Consider the following 21645-nt stretch of genomic DNA (forward strand, 5'->3'; position numbering starts at 1 on the left):
TGGGTCTCTGGGTTCACCGTCGCTGCGTTTTTGCAAACAAGTCCCTCATCTTTTATGAAATCAACCCGCACTCCATATGGGCATCATCAACCGGGTAGAGGAAAAAAACACGTCGTCGTCGGTCTCGCACACGAAGGAGCAGTCCGTCTCCAACACGAACACGAGTGCGAACTAAAAAAGTCTATCTGTCGCTGATTTTCCCCTCATCCCTGTCTCTTCTGATCTCTCTCACCTCTCGTTGCTTTCCGCCGTCGACTGATTCCGAAAAGCGCCGCGCTCGACGCAGGCGTGCTCGCTGCCGCCGCCGCCGCCGCCGCGCCCCGTCCCCCTCTCCCCGGTGCCCGTCCTCTTTCCACCGTCGCCGAATCCGGACGAGACCGGCAGGATCCGCCGCATCTCACGCCCGCGGCCCGCCGTGGCTTTCGGCGGCATCGGGGGCGCCGGTCCGCCCCCGCTCCTCCGGGGCTGGCAAAACGGCGGAGCGGCGCTCTGGTCAGGTTCCTCTGCTTCAAGGGCGGCGCGTGGGCTGATGTCGAGGGCGAGGCGGCTGTGCCTCTGCGCCGGGCGTTCCTGGACGGGAGGGTGGTCGCAGAGGCCGCGTATGGCGGCAGGGAGTTCCTGTTCGACTTCCTGTGGATGGTGCGCATCGACGCTGGCACCGCCGAGGTGGTCGCCATGGGCTGGATTGACCGCGGGGCCTGCTTCTTCCCTGTGCCAGAAAGCGGGAGGAAGAGGAAGAGGGGCGAGCATGAGCCGGGGGACGGGGCGTCGTCCGAGGTGGATGAGAGGTCCGACGAGAGCAGCGACATGGTGGAGTCCTCAATCCAGCCTAATCTCCTGCCACTCTCAAGCACTCCCCGTGCAGCAGGCCTGATGTGTAGGCTGCCATGGCAAGGCTACATCCATGCATTCGGTACTGCTATCTCCCCCTCTCTCTCTTGATTTGCCTCTTCCATTCTCTCATTTGATTTAATCCCTTGAGCATATTTTCTTATGTATGCCTACAACATGCTAGGTGATTGTCTGATCTACCATGTGATTTGCGGTTCATGCGAAGTCATGAAATCTGGTCCAGATAGTGACATGATTTACTCTGTTTGATCAAACAGGTAGAAGCCGAAGTTGTTTTACTTTAATCTGATGAAGTCCGTGCTGCTATAAGCTAGGAAATCGGAAAATTCAACATTGGCAAGCTGGTCTTGTGCTCTTTGTCTAAAAGCATATTCTGAAAGCGAGGTTCTTATTGTGGATGTTTCAGCGTCAACCTGAATTTTCTTTAACCTACTACAGAAAGACCTTCTAGGGTGATTAGCTGCAGTACTGTGACAAATAATCAAAAAAGATCATTGTTTTCTCATTTAATATTCTAGCTGCCGGCCAAACATTGAAGGTTGCACTACAACTACTTGATTACAAGTTTTATGTGAATTTTTTTTGTACAGCTTGCACAAACTCAGTGAGATCAGGAATCATCATCTCTCACATTTTTTCTCTTCAAAGGGAGGTGTCATCTCCTACATTTTTTTCTCAGAATCAACCATGTTTCTAATCCTAACCAGAAAGTTTCCATCGCTCGGCTCCTGATGGCATGATGCCTCATTTAAATTCTCTTATGTCATGGTGTTTGTATTCAGAAAATTAATTTATAATGCCTCATTTAGATTCTCTTATGTCATTGTGTTTGTATTCAGAAAAATAAGGCATGCTTATCTTATCTCGGTGTGTTTGTGCTTAGAAAATTAATTTGCTTATTTTTGCTTTTTGAGGGCTATAACAATAGATTTCATTTTTGAAAATCTGCTTCTTCCCTGTTCCAGAGAGCGGGATGAAGAGGAAGAGAGGCGAGCCTGAGCTGGAGTACGGGGCCTCGTCCGGCAAGATGAGAGGTCCAACGAGAGCAGCGACAAGATGCAGGGCCAGCTCCTAGCCGCTGCGCGCGGCGCCGACGGGGGCAATGCCAAGTTCGCGTGGTATGGCGCTCCATCGGTGGATGTGGCCGCGGCGGCGGTGGAGCACGGGTTCGGTAGGATGAACAACCGGGTCCTTTTCCATCACGCGCACGGCGACGACGTCCACCTCTCGCCGCCTCGGTCTCCTTATGCCAGGTCAGGTCAGAGTTCTGAATTTGTGGTTTTGATCGATGGCAAGCATGAATATAGGCATATAGCTGTAGGATAATTTATCAGACACAGTTACCAATTCAGGATCTGTTCCAAATTGCATTCATATTATCCCTCCGTCCCATAATATAATTGATTCCATGTTATTTTAGCCTTTGGTTTCTATATCTTGATTCATACTCCTAGCTCAAAAATTATGGGGAAACAAGTTTGCATGAACGACAGTATTAGTTTATCTATGAATGCAGTAATTTGATTGGGTAATGGTTTGTGGAAGGGAGGAATACGAGCAAAACTAAATCATGTTCCCTGCTACCTAGAGTCCGGGTGATGAAATATGTTCTGAATGTTCTGTGAAGGAGTGCATAAAGAAACTTACGAGTATGAAATCATTTTTATGCAGCGCAACGCTAGCAAATGTAGATGAGAACGGCGAGGCGCATATCATGTTGTGCCGTGTTCTGTTGGGCCGGCCAGAGGCCATCCCGGCCGGGTCCTCCAAGCTCCACCCCAGCAGTGACAATTACGACAGTGCCATCGACAACATGCAGAACCCACAGTGGTATGTTGTTTGGGGCAAGGACATGAACATGAGGATCCTCCCAGAGTACGTCGTCAGCTTCAAGTGTCCCAACCTCCATCAGATGCAAGGTTAGTGAGTGCTCCGTCTGAATTGGTGTTGTAATTGTTCCTAGATGTGCCTGGATCTCATGTTATTATTCGTTGAAATTTTGGGTTTCAGGATCATCGGGAGCGAACTCCACGCTAAAGAAGCCTTCGCCGGTGGCTCATGACATGTTTCCGACGCTTCTAGCAGAGATCCAGTGGTTCATGCCATCTTCCAAGCTGCAGACATCGCAGGGGACCTACAATTGCTTCAAGGTAAATTGGTGGGGGTGCTTATTAGTATAGGGTGTGCCAATATAATAGTAATTACGGAGAGAAATCTAGAGAATTGGTCTCTGGCAGGGGGACTCTTGAGAATGGAAAACGAGGGAAGGGAGATGAGTTTGGGTGTCTTTTTTTATATATAGAAAAAGAGAGTGTGTTTTATCTGTAAGTGAAGTGTGTACGTGAAGTGCTTTTTATTGGCTAAGCCTAAATGATGAAAAAAATAAAAAGAATCTTCCCAACCAAGCAACAAACTCTATTGATAAAAATCAACATAGTAAAAATAGTTAAAAAAATGTACATAATTATATATTTATTCACACTTTCTAAAAACTGGTCAAATTTTCCTTAAAAACCAAAATAAAAAGTATTCACAATATTTAAAAAACATTCAAATAATGTTCTCCCTAAAAAAAATCGAGTTTTAATAAAACATTCACTTTTAAAAACAAAGAAATATTCATGTTTTTCAGAAAAAAGTAAAAAATAAAAATTGATTCACAAACTATTCCAAACTAATCTTCCATCAGATAAAGAACGCTAAGAGGGCTTTTTAACGTGCAAACTTCAGACTCTAAAAATAATAATTAATGCAACTTTATTACAAATGTTAAACTATAGTGCATAATATCACATGGATAAGGATGTATATAGATGGATTTTAAAGTGAGATTCACCCATTTCCACCGTTTGTAGTCCATATTGAAAAATCTTCTAAGACTTTATTTAGAAACGGATGGCGTACTTTGTTTGTAGTCTTTGTACAACCTGCTTCGTTTAGAAGAATGTTCTATCAAAGCAACCATGTCTGATATGTTCACATGAATTCTTTCATGTGTCCGTCCCTCACATTCCTTTGCTTTCAACTATTCCAGCCAGCTGCAATGAAGTCCTTCATAGAGAAGGGTTTGCAGAAAATGATCTTGGCATCCCAGATAAGCAGGTCGGGGTCAAAGCCGGTGCCCGGGGGATTTCAATGGATCACCAACACGAGAAACTGAAATGGCAGGACCAGAAAAGATGGTCCCAGATCTCACTGCAGCCGGATGTGCAAGAACACATCAATGATCATCTGTGAGACTGTGACACTGGAATTTTGTTGATGGAGCATTACCTCTACTATTTAGCTTCTAGAGTACAATGACTTGTATGTCCAACTATAACAGCTAGCAGCATGGTTTATCCCCTTCTGGTTGTACAATTTCTCTAGAGTGATGGCATAGGAAGAGCATGTGTATATGTTGAGGTTAGTCTTCTGATACTAATGCTCCAGATGTTCTTTGTAAACTAATGCTGCAAGTGTTTGTTTGGGACAAGACAAATAGTGTCCCAATTTTTACGAAAATGTGAATTAACTTTTATTAAAAATAAGAAAATTACCAAAATTAACCTAATTATCGATGTTTATTTAAATTGGACATAAAAATGATGCATAATGGCACATGAAGCAGATTGTGCCTTTTTTTGCCCGGTGCAACGCACGGGCATTTGTACTAGTAAAGATAAAATAAAATAGGAACGTCTTCGTTAGGTCCCGTCGTGTTGAATAAAAAAAAAGGCTTGCCCAATAGCTGTATTACCTGGCCCAGTAGCCCAGTGGGCTTCCCCCGGCTGTGAACGCCTCGGCCTTTTCTCCTACAGACTGCGCGGTTTCCCGCAGAGATTAGTCCCACATCGCTCCTCGATGTCACAGCGCTAGGAGGAAGCAGTATATAAGGAGGGTCAAGGCTTCCATTCGAAAGCACGCAGCTGCGCAGCGGGCACAAAGCGAACTATTCTTTCGCCTTTTACTAAAGAATACCGTGTGCACACTGCAATTTGCAGCATACACTAATTTTTGAAGGGGATCCTCCTTTACTGGAAGGCCCCACAATTCAACTGCAAATTTTTCAATTTAAGCTTTGTGGTGACTAGTAAGCTGGCATGTGTAATGCACGTCTCAGCCAAAGCAACACATGAAACTCATGCATATTGAAATTCTGAATCCATATTCTAGAAATTTAATAAAGCACAATGACTATAATGTCTGATGATCCCTGACTGTTTAAAGGTCATATAGTAAAGAAATTTAATACAAAGCCCATCAATGCTTGATGAGTCTGTCAGTTTTTAGGACCATTTTTGCCCCCATTCTGAGTTTCTCATCTCCTGGACTGCAACATTCATGAACAAAAAATGAAGGGAAATTAAGATTTTTTTTGTATGACATGGATGGCATGCAAGCGGCAAGCCACACTTTCTTTAAGTTAATCTTAGTTCTGGCCAGATTAACCATGAATGAAACCTGTCCTATCAACATAAAGTCTATTGCATAATAAAAGGAAAGATATAATATTTTTATTTTCTTGACACAGATCTCATCATTGAAAAAGCCATGCTTTTATTACTCTCTATTACTAAATCATGTAGTGTTTATAGGGTCAGCTTGTTTAAGCATCCTCTACTTTTTCTTCTTTTCTTTCTTTGCCATTAGAGTATGGTGATTGTTGCATCCCAAGTACGGGAAGGGCCTAAATGATCATATCGTGATGTGAATATTTAATATGCAAATATAAGACGCTATTAGATAGCAGGCAATATATGTTCACTTCTGTTTAAAAAAATACCAGCATGATCACACATTTAATCGAGATGCATAAATACCTATACAGAATTCTCATGTATGTTTCCGAACTAACCTGCACTTTAAGGCCATATTTACCAGCATGTAGGAGATTAGCTCTAGAAAAATGGCACTTCAATGCATCGAAAACAGGATGTTGAAATGAACAACAATACCTGGCAGACTCTATACATAACATGCTTGCTGTATTTGGCTCCTGAACTTTAGCTCCTCCGTCCATTTTAGAGTCCCCATTCCTAAAAACAAAACATTTCACACATGAAAATCTTATATGTCTCCAAGGGATAGTGGTAACCACAATGTTTAATTCAGGAGCTATTATCAATATAAAATATAAGATGAAAAGTGAGCAATTTATTGTATGTGCTAAAAGTGCTTTGTAAGTAGAATTAATAAATGGTGCAGACCTCTAACTCATAATTGGGAACCTAGAATACTCGCCGATGAGTGTTTGTATGGCATCAAGGGACGAATAAGGTCAGGGGCTAAGGCAGGTGGTCGAGGATTGGACCTGATCTTGCCTATCATCTGATTCTATGACTCTCGGGGCTGAGCATCCCCATGCCTTCTGCTTAACCGTATCCTTGTCTGCGCCATGCAGTGTACGCAGCTCAGCTCGAGGAACACAACCCTTAATTCCCTCTATCAATGAAATAATACGCAACATGTTTATTCACGTAAAAAAGTACTCTTCTTTTTATTACTATCTAGATGTTCTAACCAAATTGAATAAAACGTAGGAGCAAGCTAGCGCTATTTATACAGTAGTTAAGCACGCGAAATGCACATCTTGACTACTATAAATACAAAAAATATAAATTGTAAGTGTTAGGAGTGTAAAAAATACATATGCGTTTAGACTAAAAATAACCTCTCTAGAATTATGCCAGCCTATGTGTTATGCTTATTGGTATATCAGGTTGTTGCCAATAGACGATCGCCTAGGCTTCTTGGTTTATCCTTTTCCTTCAAAAGCTCCACATAGTCACCTGTCGAAAGAACACTTCAGTATACCAAGAAATGAGTTAATGTATTTATAGTTAAACATCCCTTCATGAACATCTATTCGCTTATTAGATTTAAGAAAAATACCCAGATGAGTATTAGATCAATACTCTGCAACCACAACTGAATTGGCATTGCCATCATCATTGTTGCAGACCTACAGTTAGGGCTGCAAGAAAAGCTCGAGGCTTGTGAGCCGCTCGAGATCGACTCGTATTTTAGCTCGACTCGAGATTGAGTCGAAAAAAAATGAGCTGAGTATGAACACTTTATGTAGCTCGATTAAGAAACGAGCCGATCTTGAGCCAACATTGGCTCGCTCGATTTTAGAGCTCGATATCATATAAGTATATTAAATAACCTTCATATCTATTGCCAAGAATTAGGATCATTCATTTTCGTATATGTTCTGTACGATTTTTATCTTCACTTTACCTACTAGCAAACATGGAAATTAAGCATGGAGAAAATTTATTCTCATCACGTGGGCAACCGTGTGTTCAATATTTTGTTCTTTTGGTCAATGTTTGAGAGCTGGCGCACCTTCATCGCCTTCTATCCATGATTCCTTGTTATTAAATACTAGTCTTCACTTGAAAAAGAATAAGTTGAATTTATAGAGATTTTTTTGTTGTGTTGTGGCCTATCTTGCTTTTAAAATTTCCTTAAAATAATTTTAAAAATCGTCTTATTAGCTCGAAACTAGCTCGAGATCGACTCGAGATCGTTACAAGCTGAGCACGAACCACTTTCTGCAGCTCGACCTTGAGTTTCGCACATTTTAAGCTCGCTCGAATTTTAGTATGAGTTGAGCTGAGCCAAGGCCAGCTCGCTCGAACTCGACTCGTTTGCAGCCCTACCTGCAGTCCTCATGCAATCACACACACCACCATCATGACAATGACATTCAAGCCATGGTAACTGTGTTGGTGGATGCCATTATTCTGGTTTCGTGTTTACAGAATACAATACATACCATCTCGTTGAACAAACATATTCTATCAGAACTAAAATATTTTCATTTACGGATCTTCTCGAAAGAGAAGCACACCTTTACTTCCCCTTCGTTCTTTCACAATAGAGACATAGACCAAATACATGTTAGATGGTGAAACAAACACAGTTAAGAGATAAGAGGAAGTGCATATACAGATCATGTGTCCATGACTCTACTCAGCACAAAAGAATTTCAGAATTGGAAAGCAGATTCATAAAAGTGGAACACATCATTAATAGGAAGAAATAAACCAGCAACAAACTTATATATTCAATGAGTTAGGTGCATAGTAAAATGTTGGTAATCCGTATTTTAACACTTGGCCTACATATCCTTTTATTGTAGTGTACTTTAGGCCTTGTTTTTAATCCTTTTTCACTGTTCTTGTGCATTGATTTTTTTAAAATCGCATGTCATAAAGATAAGCAAGGAATATCTATGATAGACGAATAAATAATGACCAACATAGCAATGAACAAGATGTTGTTGCCTTCAACACTTGACTGCCATTGATTTAATGTTTAAAAATCTCCATTTGACATCTAACAATCAAAATTCAGATCATCTTGCTTCCCGAAGCACATGTCCATTTGACATCTAGCCATCAAAATAAACGGGGCAGCAACGACGAACTTTCTACGGGGCCGAGGGGTTGTTCTGTTGCGCCCTGCGAGAATTAGAAGATGAGGGAGGTAGAGGGAACCTAGGAGAAGAGCAGAGAGGAGAAGGAAGATGCTAGGAACCTCCGATGGCGTGGAATTTTTCCGGCGGAGGAGCTTCTACGGCGGCGGACTACGGCGAGATAGGGACGACGCCCTAGGCCGAGGCGTCGGCGGCGCGCCGCTGCGGGCTGGCAAGGTTAGTAAAATTCAGAATGATGCAACATAAATGTAATTTCCATGAACATGCTTAGGAAAAGATTATCATGATATATACATCTGTTTGCTCTAAAAACCTGAAATCAAATGTGTCATGGCACAGAAATGTCATAGTACGCTCCCAAAAATATTTTTCTTCTATACATGGACACAGAGCAAGCTCTAATCAGAAATAATAAAACAAATGTCATTTGACGGAATATAACTATAATATATCATGACAAACTGTATCAAAACAAAAGCATCACAAAGTACATAATTATTATCTTAACCATGAGACATTAAAAATAATTAGAAGCACCAAGAAAAGGGCAATTTTCACCTTTGCACATATGTCCAGTGTGTAGTGCAGGCTGCTGGGTGTTGCTGTCTCCTGAACAACACATTTCTGAAGTCTGAACAAATTCTTCTGCATTTCTCCATACCATGAGATATTATATTTAGTGGTATGTTAGTCACAATATAGCAAGTATCAGACAGTCTTGCTAATTCGAAGTAACAGTAAGCAACTCCATACCTATTCGTTAATGTAGAGATGAACAATTGTTCAAGCAGACACCATAGAATTCTTGCTTTAATTCAGATCGCCTCCTGTAATAAAAGTGAACTACAGATTAAAAAAAAAATAAGTAAAAGCTTGCTTGGCTGGAAGTTGCATGAAGATGAGATGATTCCACATTATTCTCAGAGATCCATGCATACCATACGTGACCACAACCTGGGACGACATGTCTTTCAAATACCATGTCACAGGAGGCATGCACCTGAAGGAGTTCTCCGGCTGCTCGGAACACAACAGAGATGGAAGACAGGAAGTGGGCAGGCGCGGCCACAATAATCGGCCTTGGTGGCGGCCTGTGATCCTCGATGGTGGCGTTTCAAGCTAGGTGCTCGATGGTCGTCATCGGTGGCGATAGCCGGAGTCCTCAACGGAGGTGGTTCCGGCTCAGACCTCGACGGCAGCGCCCACCTCGATGCCATGCCACCGACCCCCATGCGTAGCCCGGATCTGACCGCCACGGCCCCGCGTGCAAACCAGGCCTCACCCGCGCACGGATCCGGCCGTTGCCTTCCCTGTTGCGCGCACCCCCCCGACAGACGTTGCATCATAGTACAGAAGCGTATGCCGCCGCTTGCCCTGGCCCTCTCCCCGCCGGTGGCCGTGCCGGCGACCAGAGAGAGCACAACTGCGCCTCCCCTTGTCGTCTCCCCCGCTGGTGGCTATTCTCCTTCCCGACTCCGGCTTCCAGTGGACGGCGCTCCGACGAAGAATGCGCCGATGAGGAGGTCGTGGGGGGCGGCGGTGAGGGCTTGTGAGGATGTCGCTGGGGCAGTTTGGGAGAGGCGGGGGTCGCGTGATTGATGTTTTTTTTTTGAGGTGGAGCGGTGAAAAAGGAAAGGATCATCGGGAGAGGCGAACCGGTTAGCGATGGGCGCGCGGGCAGGGGTTAGCGATGGGCGTGCTGGTTGCGAGAGGAGAGCGTATAAGTAATGGCATTGGTGGGTAATTAAAATGTAAAACACGTTTAGTATGTTAGAGGGATGTAGACCATCAGATTGCAGGTTTTTATGGATAGGATGATCTGGTTCTCCACCCTCTCTTTCTTTTATAGTGGTAGTAGATAAATGAATGATTAGGTGCGGAGCTCTCTGTCGTGCCCATAATAATCCTCTCTGACTGAGCTTAAGAAAATTTGCCCCCTTGGGCCATCTCTCCAAATAATTTTATAAAGCCTCCTGAATTGGTATTAGTCATATTTTTTTCTCCATGACAGGTGGGCCATGTATGCCACGTGTGTGTACGTGTGTTGTATGTATTTTTTCTTTCATGGATTTTTTGCTTGCCGAGTGTTGTGTTGTATACTTGTTTTTTTTTTTCTTTTGCGAAAAACTTCCAATCTATTCATCTTCAATCATGGCAGTACAACGAACACCAGAAATAAAAATTACATCCAGATCCATAGACCACCTAGCGATGACTACAAGCACTGAAGCGAGCCGAAGGCGCGCCGCCGTCATCACCCCTCCATCGCCGGAGTCGGACACAACTTGTTGTAGTAGACAGTCGGGAAGTCATCGTGCTAAGGCCCCATAGGACCAGCGCACCAGAACAGCAACCGCCGCCGAAGAAGAATAACGTAGGTTGGAAGGATTCAACCCGAAGACACACGAACGTATACGAACAACGAGGAGATCCGAGCAAATCCACCAAAGATAGATCAGCCGGAGACACACCTCCACACGCCCACCAACGATGCTAGATGCACCGCCGGAATGGGGGCTAGGCGGGGAGACCTTTATTCCATCTTCAGGGAGCCGCCGCCGTCTCGCCTTCCTGAGCATGACACAAACACTAACAAGACAGGAAAAAACGACCGAAAACGGAGCCCTCCCGCCGGCCCTTGGCAGGATCCACCGCGCCCCATGGCCTTAGGGCCACCGGAGACGAGGCGGACCTGCGGCGACGCCGGCGAGAGGCAGAAACCCTAGCTTTATTACTTGTTTTGCATGAATATTTTTCGTGGAGTCTGTACGTGTACGCGTGTGCGTTGTGTGTGTATGAGACGTGTACGGTGGCGAGTTGTGTGTTCTGTGTGTATGAGACGTGTACGCTGGCGAGTTGTGGTAGTATTATGTATTCATCTACGTAAGCTAGTGTGTAGTTTGTATAGCAAACTGTTCCCACGTGCCATTGTGTGTTTTGTACAAATATAGCAATTCAATGTACAAAGGCTACGAAAGCAAAAAACATGTTGGCTTTGTAAACTTTCTCTCTTCTCTTGATATAGCAAGTTTTTAGCAACCCAATATACAAAGAATGTTGGAGATGCTCTTAAATTATGGGAAACGTTTGCTGTTGGGTATCAGACGCACGCTCCTTCCCCACGACGCGGACACCAGGGGCACACTCCGCCATGCGCGTGCCCCATTGCTCCCATTCGTCTCATGCTGGAAGGAGCTCATGTTCCTGCGCGCGCCCCTCTTGCTCCCATTCGTCTCCCGCTGGAAGGAGCTCATGTTCTTGGCGTTTGAAGCTTTTTCCACCAAGGTTGAAGCTGTTTTTCGCGATGGTTGCAACATCTGCACGATGGATCACGCCGGTTCCAAAGTCCGTCGTCGAGGTGGCAGCTCCCCGTCGCCGCACCGCTCGTAGCACGCGGTCACCGCAGTGGTAGCAAATCGTAGTCGCCGTGGTCACCCCTGTCGCCGCTTGTCACACCATCACACGTCGGTTGCACCACCGCACACCAGCTGCAACAAATTCGGTCGCTGGTGGTAGATTTCTCCACTGTTGATTGCAACAAAATCGCAACTCGTCGTCGCCGGCCACACTTCGTCGTCTTCCTGGTTGCAGCAAAAAATGGCCACTGGTTGTAGATTTTGCTCACGCCGTTTGCAGCAAAATCGTGGATAAAACGCTTCAACCGCGAAAAAAATATCTTCGAGCGAAGCGGGAAAAGCTTCAACTGGTGTGTGAAAAAGTTTCAACTAGTCTGTGAAAAGCTTCAACCTTGAAAAAGGCTTTAATGGCCATGGAAAAAAGCTTCAACCCGGCATGGCGGTCGACAACATGGGCGGTGCTGCATCCCCATCGATCTACAACCATCGCCACGCAGAGCTACAACCAGAGGGTGCAGCTGTTGCATGGGTGGGGATGGGGGCAGTGGGATCGTGGGTCCCCTTCGCAATACATGAGCGCTTTAATGCCCCGGGAAGCCCAAACGCCGGGCTCGGCCATAGCGGATCTCGCACGCGGGCCGAGGCCACAACCTGGTGGGCCCGGTCCACGGCGATGTCCCGTCGAGCGCGTGGCCTGGCAGGGCTCGGCCCACCGCTGGGCCACACGTGGCGCGCTCCCCAGCCTGCGGCGGGCGCGCCTTTTTGTGCAGGTGGGTGCGAGCCGGCCGGACCGTTTGGTTTCTCCTCTGGTCGGCCTCCTACCGGGGGCGCGGAGCCGTCCAGCTCCGCGCTTGGCGAGATCTACTATCTCCTTGGGGGATAAGCTGCTGAGGTCTGCCGCTTCGGACCGTCGGGCCTCAATAACTTCGGGGACTACCGTTGGAGGATGACCCCCTGATACGCCCATTTTACATCATGCTTTTATATCGATATTTATTGCATTATGGGTTGTTATTACACGTTATGTCACAATACTTATGGCTATTCTCTCTTATTTTACAAGGTTTATCATGTAGAGGGAGAATGCCGGCAACTGGGATTCTGGCTGGAAAAGGAGCAAATATTGGAAACCTATTCTGCATAGCTCCAAAAGTCCTGAAACTCCACGAAAGTCATTTTTGGAATTAATAAGAATTATTGAGCAAATAAAGTACCATAGGGGGCCCACACCCTGGCACGAGGGTGGGGGGTGCGCCCTCCTTACTGGGAGTGCCCCCTGTCTCGTGGCCTCCCTAGTGGCCCTCCGGTGCCCATCTTCTGCTATATGAAGGCTTTTACCCTGAAAAAAAACCATAAGCAAGCTTACGGGACGAAACTCCGCCGCCACGAGGCGGAACCTTGGCGGAACCAATCTAGGGCTCCGGCGGAGCTGTTCTGCCAGGGAAACCTCCCTCCGGGAGGGGGAAATCATCACCATCGTCATCACCAATGATCCTCTCATCGGGAGGGGTCAATCTCTATCAACATCTTCACCAGCACCATCTCCTCTCAAAACCCTAGTTCATCTTTTGTATCCAATCTTGTATCAAAACCACAAATTGGTACCTGTGGGTTGCTAGTAGTGTTGATTACTCCTTTTAGTTGATGCTAATTGGTTTACTTGGTGGAAGATCATATGTTCAGATCCTTAATGCATATTAATACTCCTTTGATCATGAACATGAATATGCTTTGTGAGTAGTTACGTTTGTTCCTGAGGACATGGGTGAAGTCTTGCTATTAGTAGTCATGTGAATTTGGTATTTGTTCGATATTTTGATGAGATGTATGTTGTCTCTCCTCTAGTGGTGTTATGTGAACGTCGACTACATGACACTTCACCATTATTTGGGCCTAGAGAAAGGCATTGGGAAGTAATAAGTAGATGATGGGTTGCTAGAGTGACAGAATTTTAAACCCTAGTTTATGCGTTGCTTCGTAAGGGGCTGATTTGGATCCACTAGTTTCATGCTATGGTTAGGTTTACCTTAATACTTCTTTTGTAGTTGCGGATGCTTGGAATAGGGGTTAATCATAAGTGGGATGCTTGTCCAAGAAAAGGTAGTACCTGTCGTGGAATTGTCACGTCAGATGTCCTCGTGAAAGAACTTAGTTGTGGAGCCATCGCAACTAGGAAGCTTGAAGGGGTTAATTGGGACAAAGGACACGAGAGGTTTTTATACTAGTTCGGCCCCTTACAGTGAAGGTAAGGCCTACGTCTAGTTGGATTGGTATTGATGTCTCGATGACCAGGGAGCGAGATACGCTATGCCCGGCTCTCGATGAGTTGTTTCTTGCCCTAAACTGCCAGCAGGTCGTCCCCTTATATACACGGGTTGACGCCCTCTGGCCTACAGAGTCCCGACCGGCTTATAAACAGTGTCCGGCTCGGTGACTAGTTAAATCCGCCTTATGATACAAGTCATGCCATTATGGCGGTTTACTACAACGGGCCTTAAATCGCCTATGGGCTTAAGCCCTTTATTGAACCGCCGTCTTCATACTTGGTTTTGGGCTTCCTTCTGGTAATTCTTCTTTGCGTAACCCGGCCCCTCCTGGGCGGCTTACACAAATAGTTACATCCCCAACATTAGGCCCCAGATTAATTTGAACCTCTTCATGTCAATCTTAAAATACCTTAAAACATAAATCTTCAGCCCTCTAACTATGCAAAAGGCTTTCTTTAACCTGCCCTGACGTCATCTTTTGGATCCGTGTTAACCCGCCGTGACGTCATCTTTTCTTAAATTCCCCTTTTTTTATTCCACCATATCCTTCAACGGATCTCTGTCTTTATTGACTGTTCCGAAAACCAAGGCGTCAGGGCTGCGGGATAATAATTCTTATCTCCTCGTTTCTTGCGCCGTCTCCTCGTTTCTCATGTCGTCTCAGTTTTCCTTTCCTTATAAATACGCGCAACCTAGGTCTTCCATTCTCCTCCTTCCAGTCGTCTCCTTCCTCTCGCTGCTTCTCTATCGCTTGAGCTCTGCCGCCGCCGCCGTCGCAGATCTCGTCTTCACCAACTCTGGCCACTGCATCAACCTGGTTTGACCAGAGAAACGCGACGACCCTCCGCTGCAACCCTGCATCCATAAGTCTCCTCTTTCCTGCCTCTTAGATCCACATTAAGACCTTCGAGTTCTTGTGTTCTTCGCTATTTAGCAGTTCCCTTTCATAGATTCCATTACCCCCGCTTTTCTTGATCTTTAGAGATGGTAGAAACCGATATGGTAGATTTTCCGCACCTACTTTGGACGTAGATAGATCCCTTTCTGTTACATAGAGGCCCCATTCGAGCTCTTGAACTTCATCTGCATCAGTTTTAGGTCTAGAAAATTTTCTTGTCAGTGTCACTTTTTGATCTCAAATATCAATAGCAGATTATGAAACCTGTTTGTATCACCCGGAAGACTACTTCTATCAAATACTCTTCCACACAACTGTCCATGTAGCCAGCTTAAATAAATGACACTGAACTGTGAACCTTGCTTGCTTCTCATGACCTTAAGAAGTTGGAACTACTTTTGATATTTGTGGCGGCTTAAATACCGTTGCGTAGTTATCCTTATATCATTAGGCCCCTTATTAAGCCGCCACCTTAAATAATTAAGATATTTCTCCTGGGTTAAAATTGAACCAGAACTTCTGATTTTGTCGTAGGCCAACTATTGTCATGGCACCTAAGGCAACCAAGGCCCGTGTGACCTGCAATTGGGTTCCATCCATAGTCACCAATAGTAAACTATCTGAACTTGTGAAGTCCGACCATCTGCCAAAAAAGGAGGTCATGTCTTATCGTGCCCCTAACCCTTCTGAAGAGAGGCCTCAACCCAAAGAAGGGGAGGTAATAATTTTTACAGATCATATGAACCGGGGATTTGCTCTTCCCGGCTCAAAATTCTTCAGGGAGGTTTTGAATTTCTTTGATCTTAGACCTCAAGACATTGGACCCAATTCCATGTCAAATATTTGCAATTTCCAAGTCTTCTGCGAGGTGTACCTGGGAGAGGAGCCAAGTCTGCTATTGTTCAGGGAACTTTTCTACTTGAACCGACAGAATGAACGTGCCAACGGGCCTAGTCTTGAGCTTGGCGGTATTTCAATTCAGCGGCGAAGAGATTGCCTTTTTTCCTTACGCTGAGCTACCGAGTCATCCAAAAGATTGGAACCATACGTGGTTCTATTGTCAGGATACTTCACCGGCCGATGAGAGCCCTCTGCCCGACTTCCGTGCCCTGCGCCTTGAGTCTAACCATCCGCTAGCGGACAAACTGACGGCCATTGAGCGTCTGCCTTTCAATCCCACCATCAAGAAGATCAAAGCTCTCTTGGGAAACGGTTTAAATGGCATCGATCTGGTCCGAGTCTGGGTCACTTGGCGAGTACTTCCATTAAGCCGCCGCTCCGGCTTAATGTGTTCTTACACAGGCGAAAAGGATGACCCACTACGCCATAGTCTTGACGACTTACCAGATGATGTGGTGGATGCTACGACCCAGTCGCTGCTGAAGGAGGGCATTGTAACTAGTAATGCCTTCGGCTTACTCCCCTTTTGCAAGAAGAACCCGGCCCCTGTAGTAAGTTATCAATCTTAATAAATACTCCTTGCTATGTTATACCTTTTTTTGTACTCATAGTTCCTTATCCTTGTCCACATGCCGATGATAACTTCTGGAAGGTCAAATATGATCATGAGGCTGCCAAACAAGCCAGGACGACCAAGAAAACCGAAAGGAAAGCCGCCAAGATGGGAACCTCAAAGAAGAAGAAACCCAGCGCCTCCGACTTACTCAAATTGGATGATTCTTCTTCGGATGATGAAGAGGTAATCTTTAAATTTTCTTAATTCCCTTGTCATTACCTGACTTACATTCTATCCCTTCAGGAGGATACGGGGAACAGTCAAGTAGCTGATGAAGAGGTAACTATAATCTCCTCCGACTCAGAGCCTTTGCCAATGCAAAAGATCCGAAGGGTGACCCGGAAAGTAAGATTTTCTCATCCTCACAGTGGGCGCCAACTATCGTGGAATTGTCACGGCAGATGTCCTTAGTGTGAGGACTTAGTCGTGAGGCCAACACATCTATGTGGTAGCTTTAGAGGGGTTGAGCGGAATCGAGAGACGCAACACAATACAAGGGTTTAGACAGCTTCGGGCCCCGGGAAACATCATCTAGTAACAACCCTACATGCTGTTTGAGGCTAGATCTCATTATCATCACGAGGGAGTCACCGTAAACCGACTCTCCTCTAGTTGTGTCTAGCCCTAGAGATTGTTTCTTCTTGCTTATCAAGATCCTCAATTTCTTTTGAAGCAACAACAGCTTGAGAACCGGAGGCAGACCCGGAACAACAAGGATGCAGAACTCTCCTTCGGCTTACCCGACGTAACCAGGAAGTGTCAGACTGAGGTTATCTCCGATTTACGTTCTGCTTTACCTTTAGCGGGCTAATTCGTCAACCTCTCAATTCATCTGACTCCAATTATCAGGATACCTCTCCTTCTTCCGGCGAATCCATGTAATCAAACATGCCGGCTTTCAAAACTACTCCCGGGTAATGTAACCTTATGTACCTTGAGCTTTATTTTACCCATGCTTTAGTATTCATCCTTCTGCCTTTGTTAACAGCATGCAAGTGAAACCCAGCAAGAGGGCAAAGAAGAATAAGCCGTCCCAAGACCCGATTGTAACTAAACCGGTGATTAATACGTCTGCTCCAGACAGCTCTACCCATCAGCCGCCTGAACCGGCCTCTGACATTCCAGTGCCAACTTCTGACCCGCCTGCCGAAGATACTCTCAATAGCTCCGATAACCCGGAAGCTCCTAGCCCGGTTAAAACGTCTGAACCGGAAGTTAAGTTTGTGAAAAGTCAGTTTGTTGAACCTGGGCGGCCTACTGTCCTCGCCAAATGTTCTGCCAAAGAAGAACTTGTCGAACACCGAAAGGCCAAGCAGGATATTACTGATTATACTCACTTAAGCATTGGTGATATAGTCTCGGGCTATCTGAATCAAGTGCATAATAGCCGTGACCTGGAAATTGACATTGTAAAACAAATACAACACAAATCGGAGGTATAACTTATGCTTTTTCCTGAATCTTATTTACTTTCCTGAATCTTATATACTGTACCAGCCCCCAAGTCTATTGCTTATGAATAAATATGCTGTAGACTTAAAAATCTACTTTACTATTAGTTTGCCCGGTTTTAAAGAGAATATATTTAACCCGGTTGTAACACGATAGCTTAAATTTACGATACACATTAGCCCCCAAGTGTCAAGTATCTTTACTTGTAAAGTGCTTGAGACTTAATATGTGTGACCCGGCATGGTAGGCTTGAAAAAATTCTTCAGTATACATTAGCCCCCAAGTGTCAAGAAACTTTTCTTGCAAAGTACTTGGGACTTTAATATTATCTTACCATGATTCTTACCATAACTCGGTATCGATGCAGGCCACTATAAGTCAATTTGAGTCAGAGCTTGCTGTCCTGAAGAGTCGGCTGGAAACTCAAGAACTTGAAACTCAAAAGGCCAATTCCAAATTTGAATTCACTGTCTCTGAAAATGAGAAGTTGAAGAAAAGTTTTGAATCAGAGAAGAAAGCCTGGGCTGATGAGAAGGCTTCTCTGGTGACTCGGGCCGAGACGGCAGAAACATCTCTTGCAGAGGCAACAACCGAGCTGTCCGACCTAAAACGACAGATATCTCAAATGGTCTTAGCCATCTTCGGTAAGTTACTGTGCAAAACCTCAAACATTGTAATCTTCCAATGACTATTGTAATAGTTACCTCCGGCTTACTGTTATGCTTGTGCACACACATGTCCCAGGAGTACCAACCTTAAGCAAAATATGCTGATCAAGCTTAAGGCGGTTTACACCCTAGTGGAATAGCTGTACTCCGGGTCACAACGTGCCTTGGCCGTTGTAGCCTTATCAAACACCACTCTCCGCCTTTTTCAAGACGTGCTGAAGCATCTCGCTGTGCTACCTCAGCGAATTCAGGATTTAAGGCGGGCATCCGCCAGAGCCGGAGTCGTAGCCGCATTGAGCCGGGCAAAAGCATGGCTTCCAGAGCTAGACCCGGCCGACCTTGCTCTTGGATATCCCAGTCGGAAGGAGGACGGTACTGTATTTGATGATCATGACTTCATCGCCTGTGTCAAAGTTATACGTCCCGTGGCAACCCTTATTGGGAATGACACCGACCTCACCAAGTATTCTCCGGGCTATGACAGTGAGAACAGGAGAATTCCAAACATTCCATATGATGATGTCACCCTGATCCCTCCTACTCGTAAGCATACTTATGCCCTTGAAGTGGACCCAGCTGATTTAATAGATGATGAAGCTGAGTTTGAAGCTTTGAGCGGCATTGACTGGGCCTCGTCAACTTTCCAGGACAAAACAGCCGACGGAGAGGCGGAGAAGGATAACCCGTAGTCTTCAAGCCCACCGAAGGAGTAAAGCGTCATGCGTTTTACAAAAACAATGCTTCATTTGTTCAGACTCGGGGAGTCTTGTAATAGGGTAGAAAAACTTCTCAATGTTTGTCATGCCTTCACACATATTCCTAGCGCTTAACATTTCCGTGAGCCGCCATTCCTATATACTTCTGGCTTATATTGATCGTTCATGTCCTTGGCGTTTTAAATTTGCTTACCTTATCCTGCACATAAAAACAAGCAAAAATTCCCTTGGCGGTTTATTGCACCGGGGGTCCCATAAAGTATTGACAACCCGGAATACCAACCAAAGATACCATATACGAGCCGGTTTACGGCTATAGCTGTTAAACATAACCATGATAACATACCTGCAATCCCCGTGATAATCTTTCCTGCTGATATGATGCTCACCTGGTACTTAACAACCTGGTGTGACCAATATTAAACCGGAAAAGACAAAAAACATTTCATAATGCCTTTCACAAGGTCTCAGGATAGTCAAAATATTTTATGCTTATAATGGATAATAACCAACATTTACAGGCTTCTGATTCGAATACGATCAGTAAACCGTTCCAAAGGGGTTAAGCTAAGATTCGGATACGATCATATGGCCCCCAGTGGCTTTGGCGATGCCGATCAAGTGGGTATTGACAGCTATGTTCTCTTTGGTTCGAATACGACCCATGTGTGAATAGGAAGCCCCCAAGTGACCATAATAGTTGTTTAATGACGCTGATTCGAATACGATCCACGTCAGACCCAAAGGGGTTAAGCTGTGATTCAAATATGATCAAGAAGCCCCCAAGTGAGTTTGGCAGTATGCCGATCAAGCGGGTATCGACAGCTATGTTCTCTTTGGTTCGAATACGACCTATGTTTGAACAGGAAGCCCCCAAGTGATCATGGCTAGATTCAGATATGATCATAAGCCAAACCAAAGGGAAAGCCGGATTCAGATATGATCGGTTCCCCGTTGGTAGTTTCCACCACCTGATAAAGAAGACATAAAAACATTCTTTATGGGAAAAAAGGACAGAGGTCCTGCTTTATTGCTTTATATAATATGTACATCGTCAAAATATATACATCTTGAGAGCCGTAGCTCAAGTATAGTAAGGCCGGAGATGGGCGATATTCCACGGCCGGCGGGTCTCCTCCTCCGACTTACATGAGTCCTTGTGCTCTCGAATATCAATGAGGTAGTATGACCCGTTCTTCAGATTCTTGCTGACCACAAAGGGTCCTTCCCAAGGCGGAGACAGCTTGTGCATGTCAGATTGATCCTGGATGAGCCGGAGCACCAAATCACCTTCCTGAAAGGTTCTGCTCTTGACCCGACGGCTGTGATAACGGCGCAGGTCTTGTTGGTAAATCGCCGAGCGGGCTATTGCCAAGTCTCGCTCCTCATCCAACAAGTCAAGTGCCTCCTGACGAGCCTTTTCGTTGTCCACGTCAACATAAGCCGCCACACGGGGTGAGTCATGTCGGATGTCACTTGGTAGAACTGCCTCTGCTCCATAGACCATGAAAAAAGGTGTGTAACCTGTAGATCTGTTAGGCGTAGTGTTGATGCTCCATAGTATAGAGGGTAACTCCTCCACCCAGCAACCTGGAGTCCATTTTAAGGGGACTAAGAGCCGGGGCTTAATACCCTCCAGTATCTCTTGATTAGCTCTTTCTGCTTGACCATTGGATTGAGGATGAGCAACGACCGAAACATCAAGCCGGATATGTTCTCGCTGACAGAACTCTTCCATGGCTCCCTTGGAAAGATTAGTACCATTATCAGTTATAATGCTGTGTGGGAAACCAAAACGAAAGATCACTCTTTTCATGAACTGAACCGCTGTGGCCGCATCACACTTACTGACCGGCTCCGCCTCAACCCACTTTGTAAACTTATCCACTGCCACCAGGAGATGTGTCTTTTTATCCTTAGACCTCTTGAAAGGTCCAACCATGTCAAGCCCCCAGACTGCGAATGGCCAGGTAATTGGGATCATCCTCAATTCTTGAGCCGGCACATGAATACATCGTGAAAACTTCTGACAACCGTCACATTTACTGACCAGATCCTCCGCATCAGCATGAGCCGTGAGCCAGTAGAAACCATGACGGAAAGCCTTGGCCACAAGAGATTTTGAGCCGGCATGGTGACCACAATCTCCTTCATGAATCTCACGAAGTATCTCTTGTCCCTCTGCAGGTGACACACAGCGTTGAAACGCCCCTGTTACACTACAATGATGCAATTCACCATTAACAATCATCATAGATTTGGATCGCCTGACAATTTGTCTTGCCAAAGTCTCATCCTCTGGTAACTCTCCCCGGGTCATATAGGCCAAATACGGCATAGTCCAATCTGGGATGACATGAAGAGCCGCCACCAGATGTGCCTCCGGGTCTGGCACCGCTAGTTCTTCCTCAGTAGGCACCTTGACAGAAGGGTTATGTAGAACATCAAGGAAGACGTTAGGTGGCACCGGCTTACATTGAGATCCCAGTCGGCT

General features: G+C 45.4%; 1 protein-coding gene and 1 non-coding gene across 2 annotated transcripts in view; both read left to right on the top strand.

Annotated features, from left to right (window-relative positions):
- Positions 1 to 76: 76 nt before the first annotated feature.
- Positions 77 to 21645, top strand: part of LOC123039480 (uncharacterized) — a 60786-nt gene continuing 39217 nt past the window's right edge. The window contains exons 1-6 of the mRNA XM_044462628.1: positions 77 to 141; positions 270 to 913; positions 1880 to 2105; positions 2524 to 2771; positions 2863 to 3002; positions 3887 to 3954. Of these exons, the coding sequence (XP_044318563.1) occupies positions 77 to 141; positions 270 to 913; positions 1880 to 2105; positions 2524 to 2771; positions 2863 to 3002; positions 3887 to 3954 (1391 nt within the window). The remainder of the gene's footprint in view (positions 142 to 269; positions 914 to 1879; positions 2106 to 2523; positions 2772 to 2862; positions 3003 to 3886; positions 3955 to 21645) is intronic.
- LOC123047716 (U5 spliceosomal RNA) lies at positions 4759 to 4877 on the top strand. Its single transcript, XR_006423090.1, has one exon. It is a non-coding gene; the product is annotated as a U5 spliceosomal RNA (small nuclear RNA).

The sequence above is a fragment of the Triticum aestivum genome, chromosome 2B (genome assembly GCF_018294505.1).
Source record: "Triticum aestivum cultivar Chinese Spring chromosome 2B, IWGSC CS RefSeq v2.1, whole genome shotgun sequence".
Classification (NCBI taxonomy): domain Eukaryota; kingdom Viridiplantae; phylum Streptophyta; class Magnoliopsida; order Poales; family Poaceae; genus Triticum; species Triticum aestivum.